This window comes from Petaurus breviceps, unplaced genomic scaffold, assembly GCF_028583685.1.
Source record: "Petaurus breviceps papuanus isolate PSGF00001 unplaced genomic scaffold, PetGlider_PUasm1.0 90845, whole genome shotgun sequence".
NCBI classification, from domain to species: Eukaryota; Metazoa; Chordata; class Mammalia; order Diprotodontia; family Petauridae; genus Petaurus; species Petaurus breviceps.
Window position 1 is genome coordinate 21,726,764 of NW_027187359.1, and position 15,055 is coordinate 21,741,818.

Below are 15,055 nucleotides of genomic sequence, written 5' to 3' on the forward strand. Positions count from 1 at the left end.
AGAAAGAAAGAAAGAAAGAAAGAAAGAAAGAAAGAAAGAAAGAAAGAGAGAAAGAGAGAGAGAGAGAAAGAAAGAAAGCTAGCTCACAGTACAAAGAGGGAAGACAACACCTAAAATATATTGAAAGGGAGAAGAACATACCACGCAGGGATATGATAGGTCCAGAAGAGTGCAGCCAGGTGGGAAATGCAGAGATGGCCGCCCCAGGTATTGTCCTTAAATGGAAGGTCTGGGAGGAGTACTCCACTGTTCACCCTCTACACTCCAATCAAAGGGAGGGAGGAGCCCCAACGGCAGAAGATACTAATAGGTATGAGTTTCAGGGTTGATGGGGTCTTGCAGGATGATGAGAATATCACCAAAATTGGATGGGACCATAGAAATAATCTAGTTCAATCTCTTTGTGTTATAGAGGAGAAAATAGAGGCCCTTCAAGATTTTGTAACTAGCTCAAGGTTACATAAGAATTAAGCTGATCTAGGATTCAAACCCATGTCTTCTGTCTCCAAATCTATCACTCTTTACATTGTATCATTCTTCAGATTTCTTAAAGAAAGCTACCAATTCATTCAAAGCCTCTAAAGGGAAGCTGCACCTAGATATTCCAAGGCCTGTAGCTGCTGAGTGGCCTCTGTTGAAGATTGGTCACTTTTAGAGAGGCCTAGTCATTTCTACTGTTTTTCCCCCCCCTATCATAAAAGGGGCTTCCCCAACCTCCCAGCTCATTCTGCCAGACTACTATTATTGAAACACACAACTGTCATCCCCCCAATACTGTGGCGTTCTTAACCTTTTTTTTTTTTTTTCGGTCATAGTTCCCTTTGAAAGTCTGATGAAGCCCATGGATCCCTTCTCAGAATAATACTTTTAAATGCATAACATAAAATACAAAAGATCACAAAAGAAACCAAAGGTTAGTGAAAATAAAGATGTAATGTTTTTTTTTTTCCCATCTAAATTCATGAGCCCCCTGAAATCTATCCACAGGCCTGAGGTTAAAAATCCTTGCTTAAGTGGCTCCAGTTTACAATTGGTAGAAGTCTAAACTCTAACTATCAGGTTTTTCAAGGCCCTCCAGAATTTAGCCCCACCCAGATCTTTTGGAGCTCTGTGTCCTCTGACTCTATGAAGTCTATTGACTGACCAAGACATAGTATATGATATTCCACATCTGGAACAGGAAGAGCTGAGTTTAAATCTTGTCACAGACTATTAATAATTGTGAGATCATGGGCAAGTCTCTTCTGAGTCTCGGTTTCTTCATCTATGAAGTAGAGATGATAATATCTGTAGTTTCTGTTTTCTAGGGTTATTGCAAGGTTCATATGTGCTTTGCAAACCTCCAAGAGCTATTCTTATGACAAAATCCTTGGGTTCAGGGAAGAATCTTGTGAACTCCTTGAGAGTAGGGACTGTCTTTTGACTTTCTTTGTAGCCTGAGAGTTCAGTATATAGCATATAGTAGCTTAATAAATATTTACTGACTGACAAGTCAAACTGCCAGGTCTGGAGCTTTGCCTATTGGGTTACCTTTATCTGCTAGGAAAATACTCTGAAGAAGTCTAAAAAGCCCCTTACTGGGGACCGGATAACATATTCTCACCACCTTTATTCCCTCTTTGCACTCTGCTTCTCAGGAGGCTCTACTAAAGACCTTTTCCCCAGGCATCTTTTTTTGGGGGAATAATTTCAACCTTGAATGAGAAACCAGACTAATAGATTTCATTCTCGCAGCTCCTGATTGTCAAGTCAGAGAGCATGCTCAAAGTAGAACCAAATACCTACCTCAATATTGTCTTTCAGATCCCTCACTGGGATGAGCTGACCCCCAGGGCTAGTCAGATGGAGGCCTCCAACAGTTCCTTGAACATCAAAGTTGTCACTTGCAGGGAAGGGATTCTCAGGAAAACTCACCATCTAGAACCAAAAGTAAGCAATATTTGGCCTAGGCTGAGGAAGGAGCCAGTGTAACAGACTTAATTTCCATCCCATGATGGAAGGGACATGGAGGCAACTGTTGCTTCATTTGAGGAGTGAGTACAGTGTGGGTTCCATTGGTAATATTTTTGTGTCCTATGTCTCTGGCATGCTGAGTTACCAACATTTGGAACTTCAATGGGCAATATGAGATAACTGTCTTCAAATAGCTGAAATACTGGGATATGAAAGAAGCATTAGAATTGTTCTGGTTGGCCCTAGAGGGCAGAACAATGTTGTAGAAACTGCAGAGAGATAAAATTAGGCTTGAGGTCAGAAAAAACTTCCTAATGATCAGAGCTGTTCAAAAGTGGAATTAGCAATGGTTTCCCCTTTCATTGAAAGTCTTCGAGCAAAGAATGGATGAACACTTGTTGGATGTACTGGAGTGAGGATTCGTTTTCAGCTATGGTTTTAACTAGATGGTCAATGATGTCACTTCCAATTCTGAAATTCTGTGATGGTAGCAGGTACCATCACATTCTTGATCCAATTTGGTAAGGAGGGATCCCCGCACTAAAGCTATCTCACTTTGCCATTCATTCTTTTTTTTTTTGTCTTTATTAATGTGTTGCTTTACTTCTAATTTACAAGATTCAGTTCCACAATCCCTTGAGTCTCAAATTTTCTCCTTCTCCCTTTCCTCCCCTCCTCCATGGTGGCATGCAATCAAGTATAGGATCTGCAAATATTTTCACATTAGACATTAGTCAGGTTATAAAAAAAGGATTGTAACGGATGGAATGAACACTGGGAAAGAGGAAACAAAACCAAACAAGAAAAAGAAAGTGAGCAGGTAGTTTGCTTCAATCTGCAAACTCTGTTCTTTCTAGTTATTTTTCTGAATGTAGACATCTCTATCCATCATGAGTCTTTTGGAGTTGTCTTATAACCCTGCATTGCTGAGAAGAGTTCAGTCTATCAAAGTTGGTCGTCACACATACACTGTGTCTGTAATTGTGTACAAATTTCTCCTGGGCCATTCATTCTTTGCACTTAGCCTTCTTTCCAAATATGCTGAGGTGTTACAAGGAACATAATATCATAGGCTACTTGAAACTACATGGACCAACACAGGCTGGGCTGTATGGAAATCCCTTTCCTCCCAAACCTTCTCCTTTTTCTCTTTTCCAACTTCACAACAGTGATGGCCTGGGCCATCCAAGAAGCTTATTAGATTGTATGAAAGTGGCTGGTCAATGAGTTAGATGGAAAGCATCTAGGTGACCCACCTTCTAGTCTACTCAAACACATGTTCAAACTTCCAAATGGTAGCCAGACCTCCGGTGAAAGCATGGACACAACATTCTCCTAAACAAGTAGCATAGAAGAGAGAAGCTGAAAAACCAGGGAAGGATTTTCTGAAGTTCCTGCACAGTTCTGGATGTAGCAAACTGCAAGGCCAGCTTAACCTAGCATGAGAGGCTGGAGGCTAGTGTCTGGGAGAAGGGGAAGAGAATAGGGCCTTATCCAAGACAAAACTTCCCATTTATACTGAATATATGTACCGGTATAATTGTTTACATTTTGCCTTCCCATTAGAATGGTAACTCTTCAAGTCAAAGACTGTGTTTTTGCCTTTCTTTGAATCCCCAGTGCTCAGCACACGCCTGGTACATAGTAAGCATTTAATAAATACTTAATGACTAATGAACAGAACAAAAGAATCAGAAGGGAACACACAATTTTAAAAAGAAGAGAATGATGCATCCCAAAACAGAAAGAGCCATGAAGCTTAAGGATTAGGTGATCTTGGTTCTATACTTAAGTACTAGCTCTATGATCTTGGGCAAACCCCTGCCTGGAATTCAATTTCTTCATCTGTAAAATGGGGACAATGATACTTGTCCTAGTTATCTCTCATTGAGCAATTATGAGGAATGAGTTTTGTTAAGACTGGAAGTTAATTATCAGCAGGTGTTATTGGGGAGTGGGTGGAGGGGAAAATAGGGGCTGGGTGAGTGGACCTGGGGAGGTAAGAGTAATGAGAGGTAGGAGGCAGATGATGAAAGAGATGGACAGTAGAATCAGCAAGAGGCTGTTGCCAGGACAGATTTCTCATTGATCAAAACTTTCCTGGGCTCCTCTGACAATGTAAACCAGGTCATTGAATCTTTAGTAGGGAAGAGGGTGGGGTGAGCATGAATGACTTGGTCCAGATTAGAAGACTTCCAATTCAGGATGGATGCATGCGGTTAAAAATACTGGGATAAAGGAGGGGAGAGTGATTGTAATCCCCTCTCTCCTATCCACAAGTAGTTAGACAGTGAATGATAATTTTATAAGATGGGCAGCTATGAGGCACTGTTTCCCATCTCTCTACTCCATTCCAGCCCTCCCCTAGTCCTTCTACCTTCCAAGTTCAAATGGTCTGTAACCATGTCTGTACATCATAACCACACTTGGAGGAATCATTGGAAATCACAGTAGATTCAGAATTGTCCCTAGAAGGGACCAGAGGTCAGCTAGTCCAACCAATATCTCAGCAGAACTTTCCTCTAGAATATGGTTATTCAATCTCTATTTGGAGGCCTCCAGTGAAGGGGAACCCATTGCTGCTTTAAGAGGCCCACTAGGAACAGCTGTTACTAATAAGGTGGGCCTTGGTCTCACAGGCAGGACTGAATGGGACCTTGGTAATCCCAGGCCAACAAGCCTAGTCCTCAGGAAGAAATCCCATTTGGGATACACTGACTCATAGATTATTAGAGCCAGAAGGAGTCTTAAAGATCATTTTAGTCGAAATCTCCTATTTTACAGATGAAAACACTGAGGCCCAGAGAGGAAAAATTACTTTTCTGAGGACATACAGAGTTGGTGGCAGAGAGAGGACTTAAACCCAAACCTCCTAGCTCCTAGTCTGTAGCTCTTACCTCATACCATGACCACACTGCTTCCCAGGCCATCTGGGCTGGGCTGGGTTGGGCATATGTCTCAAGTCAGGACTGAGGGTTTGGATCAGAACTATTGGAAAGTAGGAGGAAGGAAAAAAGCAAGAAAGAAGTCCCAGTGAGAAGCAGGAGGTCACAGTAAGGAAAGGAATGGGGTGTGTAGCACACACACACAATACTGGCTCTCAATACAGCCACCTGTGAGTCAAGTGTGGGAGGAAGAAGTCCAGGGAGGGAGGACAAAGAGTGAGATAAAAAGCAGCCCTCTTATACTATTGTGCTATAAGAAATGATGAGCAGGCGGATTTAAAAAAAACCTGGAAAGACTTATATGAACTGATGCCAAGTGAAGTAAGCAGAACCAAGAGAATATTATACACAGTAACATCCACATTGTTCAATAGCTGACTTCTATAGACTTAGCTCTTCTCAGCAATGAATGATCTAAGACAATTCCAAAAACTCACGATGGAAAATGCTATCCACATCCAGAGAAGGAACTATGGAGTCTGAACGCAGATTGAAGTGTACTATTTGCTCTCTCTTTTTTGTTTTCTTTTTTCTTTCTCTTGGTTCCTTCTATTTATTCTAATTCTTCTTTACAACATGACTGATGTGAAATTATGTTTAATAAGCATGTATATGTAGAGCCTATATCAGAAAATATAAAACTCAAAAGCTTATAGAAATGAATGGTGAAAACTAAAAATAAATTAATTTTCTTTTTAAAAAGCAGCCCTCTTAACTAAACAAACATCAATCTTGAAGCCTTGGGGGATCCCAGTGGCTACTTTCCTATTATCTACCTCTCTGGGCCCTCAAGCCAAGAAAAGGATTGAATCCCAGAATCTCAGAGTTGGAAAGTATTTCAGAGGACTTCTAGTCCACCTCTCACCATTACAACTTACCTGGCAAGGAGTCAATCAACCTCTGCTTGAAGACCTCCAGTGGGAGGAAAAACAGCCCAATTCATTTTTTAGATAGCTATAATTGTTAGGAAGTTTTCCCTTAATCAAGCCTAATTTTGATTTACTGCAGCTTCCTAGTTCTGCTTTCCAGGGCCAAATAGAGTTAATATATTACTTCTTTCATTCCAGATTGATTTCTTCCAGTAATGTTTTTGGTTTTTAAAAATTTTTTAGTTCTTGTGATTTTCTTACAAGGATCAATTCTAACTTACCTTTTTAAATGAATGAATGAATAAATAAATAAATAATAGTGACTTTAGATCTAAAGGGGTCTTCCTTAGAGGTTATCTGTTCCAGCCCTTTCATTTTACAGACAAGGAAACTGAGTTCCAGAAAGGTTAAATGAATTCCCCACAGTCATGCAGTTAGGAAGTGGCAGAGGCAGGACTCAATGATGACAGTTGACATTTCTCTAGCGCTTTAACAGTTGCAGAATATTTTACATACAGTATCTGACTTAATCCTCACACAGTGCAGTGAGGAAGGTAATGCAAAGATTATTTCCTCCATTCTACCAATGAATAAACTAAGGCCTGGAGAAGAGATTCTTCCCAGTATCTCTTTAACATGGATACCTAGAAAACCACTTCTCACTAGTCATTTGCACGTAGGGTAACAAATGGAAACATGGAAGGAATCTGAGGTGTTATAATCTTCGAGGTAGGGGGTGAACACCCACCCTTACATCCACAGGTTCATCATGGTCCCCTAAGAAGTTGAGGGAGGAAATGCTGGGCAGGGTGAAGACAGCAGAATTGCTCATGTTGAGATGAAAGGAAGCACCATCCAGACCTTGAGGCTGCACTCTAACCTCCATGAAAGACAAACAGCCCCCAAGGGGGAGAGAGAGGAGGAAAATCAGCATTAGATGAATACACATGCCCAAGGTCTTTCACTACTAATCCAACACCCTTTCCACTACCTATGTGGCTTCCCACTAGGACCAAGGCCTTTCCTGAAGATGCTGTGAGCTTGCCACTACCTGTTGATATACATGGAGATGGTAGGTACACTCAGCATGGTGGGATGGTGTCTAGGAGGCCTTCCCAGTAAGAGGGCATTCTGTAGATTCTCCAGGGCACTGAGCAGCTGCATAACCACCTGCCAAAGAGAGGAACATGGCTCAGTCCATCTGTCCTTCCTAGGCTCAGATTTCTCTCCTACAAGGCTATGCTTTTAGTGATGTGGTACAGAAAACTACAATGGATCACAGAAGGAGGGTCATTCTCCCCTGTGGCCTGGGCTAGATTTGGCCAAGTGTGACTCCCACAGGGGTGAGAGGAAGGATGGTCTATGGGTACTTTGGCAAGGGGGAGCAGTAAGAGGGTTCTGCTATCTCCCACAGTCCCCTGTTGATAAAGGTTGTATTTACTGCCATCTTATCCTGGCTCCCCCTCAAAGCCGGGGCCTCCCCTCTGTTGATTATCTCCAGTTTATCCTGTATGTAGCTTGTTTGTGCATGGCTGATTTCTTATTATCTCCCCCTTGAGACTGTGAGCTCCTTGAGAGGAGGGGCTTTTTGTCTTTCTCTGTATCCCCCACACTTAGCACAGGGCCTGGCCACAAGTCCCCTGAGATCTCTATGACAGGCAGTGCCTTTTGCTGCTCCTCCTCAGTGACAATGACCTGGCTAGTACCAGAGCCCAATGGCTTTTCAGGCTCCTGTCTCCTGGATGCTTCAAGCACATTTCCCACTGCATGAAACAGGTGCATGATCGTCATCTGGAGCTTCTGTCTGACGGTGACATCCTCAGGACTAGACATCCTCATTGCCAGAGATCTGCTGACATTCCAAAGAACGTGGCTGGCCACCAGCTTGTCCCCCAAAAAAGAATGGGAGAGTTAGGTGAGGACAGAACTAAACAGCAGCTGACTGGCCCCAAGGCCAGGCTGCACAAGGGTACAGCCTTCCAGTGGAAAGCTACTAGCACTGTCCCCTTCAGGCCACAGGGACTTAGAGAGCCCAAATGAGGAAATTCTGTGGGACCTGAGCAGGATTTTGATTGACTTGTCTTGTTTTAGAATCACTTGTGTCCATGCCTTATCTCCCCAGGTGGACTGTGAGCTCCATGAGGACAGGAACCACACTGCCCTTTCTTATCCTATTGAAATTCTTCTTTCCCTTTGAGAACCAGCATAGATGCCATTTCCATCATCAAGGTTTTCCTGATTTCCACAATCAAGAGGGCTCTCTCCCTCCTCAAATTCTTCTAGAGCATTTTGTCTGAATCTGTCCTTTCCCCTTTCTTACATTCTACCTCATCATAATCTTTTGTATCCCTATCATATCTCTTCCTTCCAGTGGTCAGTCCCACCTCCCCCAGTCACGAGATTGTCAGCTGCTTGAGGGAAGGGACTATGGCTGACTTCCTTATTGTATTCACAACTTCGGAGCTTCAGAGTGGATAAAAGGCTCCTTTGGAGTAAGGAAGGTTCAAACCCTGCCTCTGACACAAACTAGTTAGGTAACCGTGGGAAAGTTGTTTAGTGCTCAATGCCCCGAGCTGCTCTCAAAGATTGAGTTATACGTGAGTTGGTGATATGCATCAATGGAATCACTTTCCACATCAAGTGTTCCCTATGCCAAGGAAATCCTTAAGGCCAGGGCCTCACTCCAGCCAAATATCCTCAGCTACAAGCATAGAGCAATGCACATAGTAAGCACTTCATAAATGTTTGTTGAACTGGCTTTATTTTTGTATCCCCCATGGTGCCTAGTGCAAGGTCTTGCTCAGTAAACATTTGCTATTTAAACACTGCTGTTAAACATTGCTGAATGAAGGCCAGGTCATGGTGGCTAGATTGTTTAGACCCTGCGTACCAAAGGTGGAAGAAGATGATTTGTTAAAACAACTGGCCACAAGCTCAAGACTGAGGTGAGAGAAGAAAGGTCTCAATGAGTTGACAGCCTAGGAAAACAGAGAGGTATAGAAGGGCTGAAAGTCGCAGTAATAGTGAAAAGCAGCTATGGGAAGGAGGCATATAAGGGAATGGGGAAAAATAGAAGAAAAGGAGAATGCTTCTAGAGAGGGGAATTTCAGCATCTCTCTGGGTCTCAGTTTCTATCTCCATAAAATGAGAGTTTTGGAAAAGCCATGATCAGAGGGAGGAAATTGTATCTTTGTGCCAAGGTGCACTTAAATTTAGAGGGCAATAACCATAACAACATACTTTCAGCAGGTAGAAACAATTGGTTAGTACCTTTTCTTGTTCGGTCATTTTCATTTGTTTCAGTGGGGGATGTCTTTGGACCCCATTTGGGATTTTCTTGGCAATGATCTTGTAGCGATTTGCCATTTCCTTCTCCAGCTCATTTTACAGATGAGGAAACTGAGGCAAACAGGGTTAAATGATTTGCTCAGGTCACCCAGCTAATAAGTGTCTGAGGTCAGATTTTAACTCAGGAAAAGGCATCTTCCTGACTCAGGCCTGGCATTCTATCCACTGTTCCACCTAGCTTCCCTGCTTAGTATCAAGTTAAGAATGATTAATTAAAATAGGAGCTTCTTCTCCCTGACTGCTCCCTCTCCCCATTCCCTTATCCCAGGACAGGTTCTCCTCAATGCCTTTACTATTTCCTAGGGTCTCTTTCTACTCCCCAAATCCAATTTTACACTGTTTAGCCTGAGCATGAAAAATGCTTGTTATGACTAGCATATGACTGAGTTTAAATGTGGCCTCAGACACTAGCTGTGTGATCACAGACAAGTCATTTAACCTCTCTCTGCCTCAGTTTCCTAAATTGTAAAATGGTAGTAATAACTGCACCTACCTCTCAGGATGGTTGTGAGATCTAGATTGGTCTGGATTAGCAGTTCTCAAACTTTTTTATCTCAGGATCCTTTTTCATTCTTAAAAGTTATTGAGGATCCACCCTGTCCCAAAGAACCTTCATTTATATGGGTTATATCTATCAATGTTTACCATATTAGAAATGAAAACATCTTAGTATTATTATGAAAATAATTTTGATCTCAAGGATCCCCTGAAAAGGTCTCGGGGACTCCCAGGGGTCCCTGTACCACATTTCAAGAACTACTAGGCTAGGTGAACCTAGGTATCACTCAAAGATAAGACTTATATGAAATTCTTGGATACCCAGCAGCATAAATGGCACTTTTATAATACACAAATAAACACTTGAAAACAATATCTCACTTACTACAAAGGTAAAACCAGGAGAAAATTCAACTTCCATCAAGAAAGTGACAGTAGGAGCAGCTAGGTGGCACAGTGAATAGAGCACCGGCCCTCGAGTTAGGAGGACCTGGGTTAGGATCCGGCCTCAGACACTTAACACAAAAATTAGCCATGTGACTTTGGGCAAGTCACTAACCCCAATTGCCCTCCAAAAAGCAAAAAAAAAAAGTGACACTAACAACACTTAAGAGGCTTACAAAACACTTTCTGTCTAAGTTCACAGCTTCCCAGGCACTGCTGAGTCAGGAAGGGACCCAGGACATTCAGAGACCCCTAATACCTGAAGACATGGGCTTGGACATGTGCCTCACAACCCTGTGTAGAAGAAAGTGAAAGAGTTATCATCCTCCCTCTACAGACTAGTGAACTGTGGCATAGTGAGGTTAACTTGTCAAGGAATCATTTGTAAGCATAAGATTCAAACTGGGGTCTCCAAGTTTTGTGTTCCTTTAGACACTACACTGTGACAGCTTTGTGATTGCCCTAAGAAGCCTAGGGAACCATAACTGCTAACAAAATCACAGAATCAAAGCTATGAATCTACTGGTCTTTGCTTTTAGAAATAATAGCACTTGTAACAGAATGGTAATAACTTCATTCAAAAAAGCCCTAAGATCCACAAGAACACAAAAGAAACTTTAAGTATCTGTGGTATTAAATTCTGACCATGCCAGGACCATAGTTTTTAGAGATGGGAGGGATCTTAGACACCAATGAGTTCAACTCCCTCATTTTATAGATAAGAAAATTGAGGATGAGAAATGTTACCTTGGGCTTTACTTAGTGCAAGTAAACTGAAGGTCCTTGCACAGAGGGTAGAGGACAGGGTGGGAGTTGGGATGCTGCTGACCTGGGCTAAAGGGGAGAGCTCTTCATGACGGAAGGTGATGTCTTTCAGAGCCTCTGCCATCCCTAGAGCCAGTTGCATTTCATCAGCAGGAATTGAAGTCAGGGTCCTCAAGATAAGCTCTCTGACCTTAGGATGGAAGAAAGAAGTTACATATAGTTAATAAATATTTGCTGGCTGGATAAAAAATTGATTAAGGTATACTGTACATAAATGCTAATTAATACCAATTAATGTAAAATCATGTTAAGCCTGTTTCTATAAAAGTTTGAGAATTAATGGCCCTTAACTACAACAGAGATCTTCCACTGACCTCCAAGGTTGTCATGAATCTCTTACTTATATTTACTTATATCTTACTTATATTTTCACTGTCTTCACTTAAAAACATATACTTTGCTCTCTAGACATGGCAGTCTTTGAACAGGGATATAGAAATCAAAGATAGTTGCAAAATTGGCATCCACTCTCCAAGACCCAACCTTCAAAGGCGTGGGGACAAATAGGAGACCCTCAGAGTCTCAAGGCTTTTTAATATGAGGAGGAGAATTGAGCCTAGAGTGCTTCCAGCATCTCTTCTACACCTAGGGGCAACATGATATAAAATAAAGAATGCCTCCCTGAGGCCTGAGCTCTTTCCTTGGCTCTGCCTCTCACTCAGTGAATAAAAGTCTTTGTTCCCCTATGGGACCTCAACGTCCCTCCCCTATAAAATGAGCCAGTTGAACCAAATGGGCTTTAAGCACCTTCCTAACGCTTTACTTTGCATTCTATCCATCCAGTGTAGTGGAGGTCTGGCCTAGTCTGAGGCACAGCTAGGATGGGCTGATGTTGGCCAATGTAGGCCACAATCCTGCCACCCACATAACCTGGTCTCTACTGCTCTGGGAACACTGAATGCTGTCAGAGCTCAAAAGGACTTTAGAACATTGAATAATAGAACTGGGACAGGGGAAGAGCAGGACTTAGAGTCCATCTGGTCCAGAACCTTAAATTTATAAATGAGAAAATTGAAAACTAGAGAGGAGAAGAGACTTGATCAAAGTCATTCAGTGATTTGGTGTTAGAGCTGGGCCTTCAATTTGGGCCTGCCAATTCCTAATACAGCGTTCTTCCCATGACTCAAATCTGGCCAATAGTTCCCTGGTTGTTCCTTTTTTGTCAATGTAAGAGAACATGGGCATAGCCCAGAGGGGAACTCTTTCTTTTGAATTTGCTGGGGAGCCCTGAGATCTTCCCAGTGGGTATGATTGTAGAGACCCTTCTGCCAGGGTCCAAGAGGGAATCCACAGATTCCCAGGAACTGCTGAGTTGGAGGGGACCCAGGACATTCAGAGACCCCTAACGCCTGAGGACATGGGCTTGGACATGTATTTTACTGTTTAAGACTGTGTCTTAAACCTTAGGTGAAAGAGAGGATCTTGAGGGAGAAAAAAATCAAGAAAATAACTCCAAAGTTTATTTATTTATTTATTTTTTTGCCTTTTGGAGGCCAGTTGGGGTTAAGTAACTTGCCCAAGGTTACATGGCTAGGTTTTTTTGTGTGTGTCTTAAGTGTCTGAGGCCGGATCCGAACCCAGGTCCTCCTGATTCCAGGGCCGGCACTTTACTTACTGCACCACCTAGCCGCCCCCCCCAAAGTTTAATTTAATGAAGGCAGCATGATTTATTCAGTGGAAAGAGAATTGGATTTGGAGTCAGAGGAATTATACCTTTGCCACTTTCTCTTGGTAGAATCCTGGGCAAGTCCCTTAATCTCCCCAGGAAGCATTTTCTTCCTTTACAAAATGATGGCATTGAACTAGGAAGACTCTAAGGTCCCTTCCCTCTCTGAGCCTGTGATGCCCAATTGAAGGGACTAACAGGATGAAGAAATGTCATGAATGTGAAGGATCATAAGGCAGGAGACCTGGGTTTAAATTCCCGCTCTGCTTCTTGCTACCTCTGTGATCTTGGACAAATTATACCACCTCCATGGGCTTTAGTGTTGTCATCTGTGAAACAGGGGATTATGTGAATGAATGAATAAATGAGTTAAAAAGGATCTACTAAATTTCTATTGTGTTAGGCATTTTACTGGTACCAAATGAGGAACTGAAGGGCTGACTAGATGATCTGTAAGACCCCTTTCAGCTTTAAGTCCTATGACTCTATCACCAACAATTTCTTCATGGCCATGATCAGACATCTCTAAAGCCTAACCCCTCCCCACTAGGCCAGAGGCTTGCTGATATAAGGGTTGGTCTTTTCCACAATCCAAAAGATAAACCACATCAAGGACCTCCTGTGCAGGGCTGTTTCTCAGAGATGGAGGTAAACCTTCATCCTGGCCCCCCAGATTCAAGACAGAGGACACTGATTTAGACAACTGGATAAGTGCCATGCTGCCATTCTTTCCTGTTGGTATGTTGTTTATCTTCTCTGATATCAGTGTATGAAGTATCTGTTTTCCCTTGATTGTGCCTTCTTGCTCTACCTGAATGGGAGAAATCAAGATTGGGAGAGGTTGAGAAAGTGGCCTGGCCTCCAGGACTACACGGATAGATAGATGCCAGAGCCATAAGTTGTGAGTTCTCTTCTAGCAAATAATGGCAGGCCGTAGCAAGTTTAACATGGGGCGAGTGAAAAACAAAGATGTGAAGAGCAGCAAAGAATGCAAGGGCCAAAGAAATTCCATGCTGAGAAACATCGGCATTGGAAAGAATATTTACAGCAAATATGCAGTAAATATAGCATAAATAAAGAGATGACATTTCAGAATATATAAGAAACTGATACATATCTATAAGGGTTATACATACATCCCATTGGAGAAATGGTCATATAACAGATACTTAAGGAAGATAGGAATATACATGGTTTATAACCACATTAAAATTAACCTTTCTGGGGTATAATGGGAATGTAAATTTTTAAGATCTTCGCTGCCCCTAGGCTAAAGTGCACCTGAAGCCTGGGGTGGGAGGCTTGTTTTTCAATAGATACTTTTTGATTGGCCATTGGGTTCAGAAGGTTGTTACATTCTCTGAGCCAGGAGAAGGCTATATAAACCCTGATTTGAGGCTTTGTTTTGGGGTTCACTTTGAGAAGTCTTCTGTGATTTGATCAGATGAGACTCTGGGAATCTGTTGTTGAGAGCCCCCCACCCCCACCCCCGCTTTGAAAAACCCAGATGTTGATTTGGTATGGATGTAATGGTTGGACGGTTTGGAAACCTGTGTACTTGATCTGTTTCTCTGTCTTGATAATTCTGTCTGTATATTCTGAAGTTCGAGGTGGTGACCTTTTTCCCCTGAACTAGGTAAATGATATATGTTTGACTGATTAAAGTAAGCTTGTTAACCCATTTTGAGCTGCTTTCCTTTAACAAAGCAGATCCAAGAACCTGCATTGGCAGCCACCCTGAGGACACTTGGGGTGCTTGCTGCTACATGGGGTTAATTTTTCTTATCATATATCATCTTGGGGTTTCATTTTCCTCATCTGTAAAATGAGGCTAGTGGACTCAATAGCTCCTTAAGTTCCTTCCAGTTCTGAATCTATTATCCTATGTCCCAATTCTCTAATAATCAGGCACACAAATGAAAATAATAACTCATATTTATCTATTTCCTTAAGTTTTGCAAAAGTATTTTACATATATATTATCTCAACTTATCCATGCAACAGCCCTCTGAGGAAGGTATAATTATTAACCTCATTTAAAGATAAGGAAACCAAGAATGAGAGGTCATATGGTGCCACTTTCAAAGCCCTATTTACACTGCCTCTTATTATTCTGGTTCTGTTATTTACTAGCAATGTAACTTTGGGCAAATTACTTGACCTCTCTGGACCTTAGTTTCCTCATAAGTAAAATGATGAGACTGGAGGTCCCTTCCAGCTTTGGTAGGAAGGGAAGGAGTGAGAAAGGATATTACCTACCTTAACTGCTACATGGGTATGGACTGTATCTCCAGCTTTATTAGCAACAGAAATGAGAATTTTCAGAGCAAAGTTATTTTCTTCCTCTCCAAGTGGCAGATAAACTGATGAGAGTTCTGACTCGTGACCACAATAGAGGCATGAATCTAAAAATAGGAAGATGAAGAGTTAGGGGAAAGAACTTTCTCAGAGATCTGAAAAGATAATAAGCCCTACAAAAGAAACACTATTGATCATAGAAGCATAAA

General features: G+C 42.0%; 1 protein-coding gene across 1 annotated transcript in view; it reads right to left on the bottom strand.

Moving 5' to 3' along the window:
- Positions 1 to 15,055, bottom strand: part of LOC138149208 (polycystin-1-like protein 2) — a 124,762-nt gene that overhangs the window by 69,085 nt on the left and 40,622 nt on the right. Inside the window, exons 14-20 of the mRNA XM_069072232.1 lie at positions 14,804 to 14,953; positions 13,165 to 13,355; positions 10,887 to 11,012; positions 7,463 to 7,651; positions 6,819 to 6,937; positions 6,516 to 6,642; positions 1,786 to 1,917 (exon numbers count right to left, since the gene is read on the bottom strand). Coding sequence (XP_068928333.1) covers positions 1,786 to 1,917; positions 6,516 to 6,642; positions 6,819 to 6,937; positions 7,463 to 7,651; positions 10,887 to 11,012; positions 13,165 to 13,355; positions 14,804 to 14,953 — 1,034 coding nt within the window. The remainder of the gene's footprint in view (positions 1 to 1,785; positions 1,918 to 6,515; positions 6,643 to 6,818; positions 6,938 to 7,462; positions 7,652 to 10,886; positions 11,013 to 13,164; positions 13,356 to 14,803; positions 14,954 to 15,055) is intronic.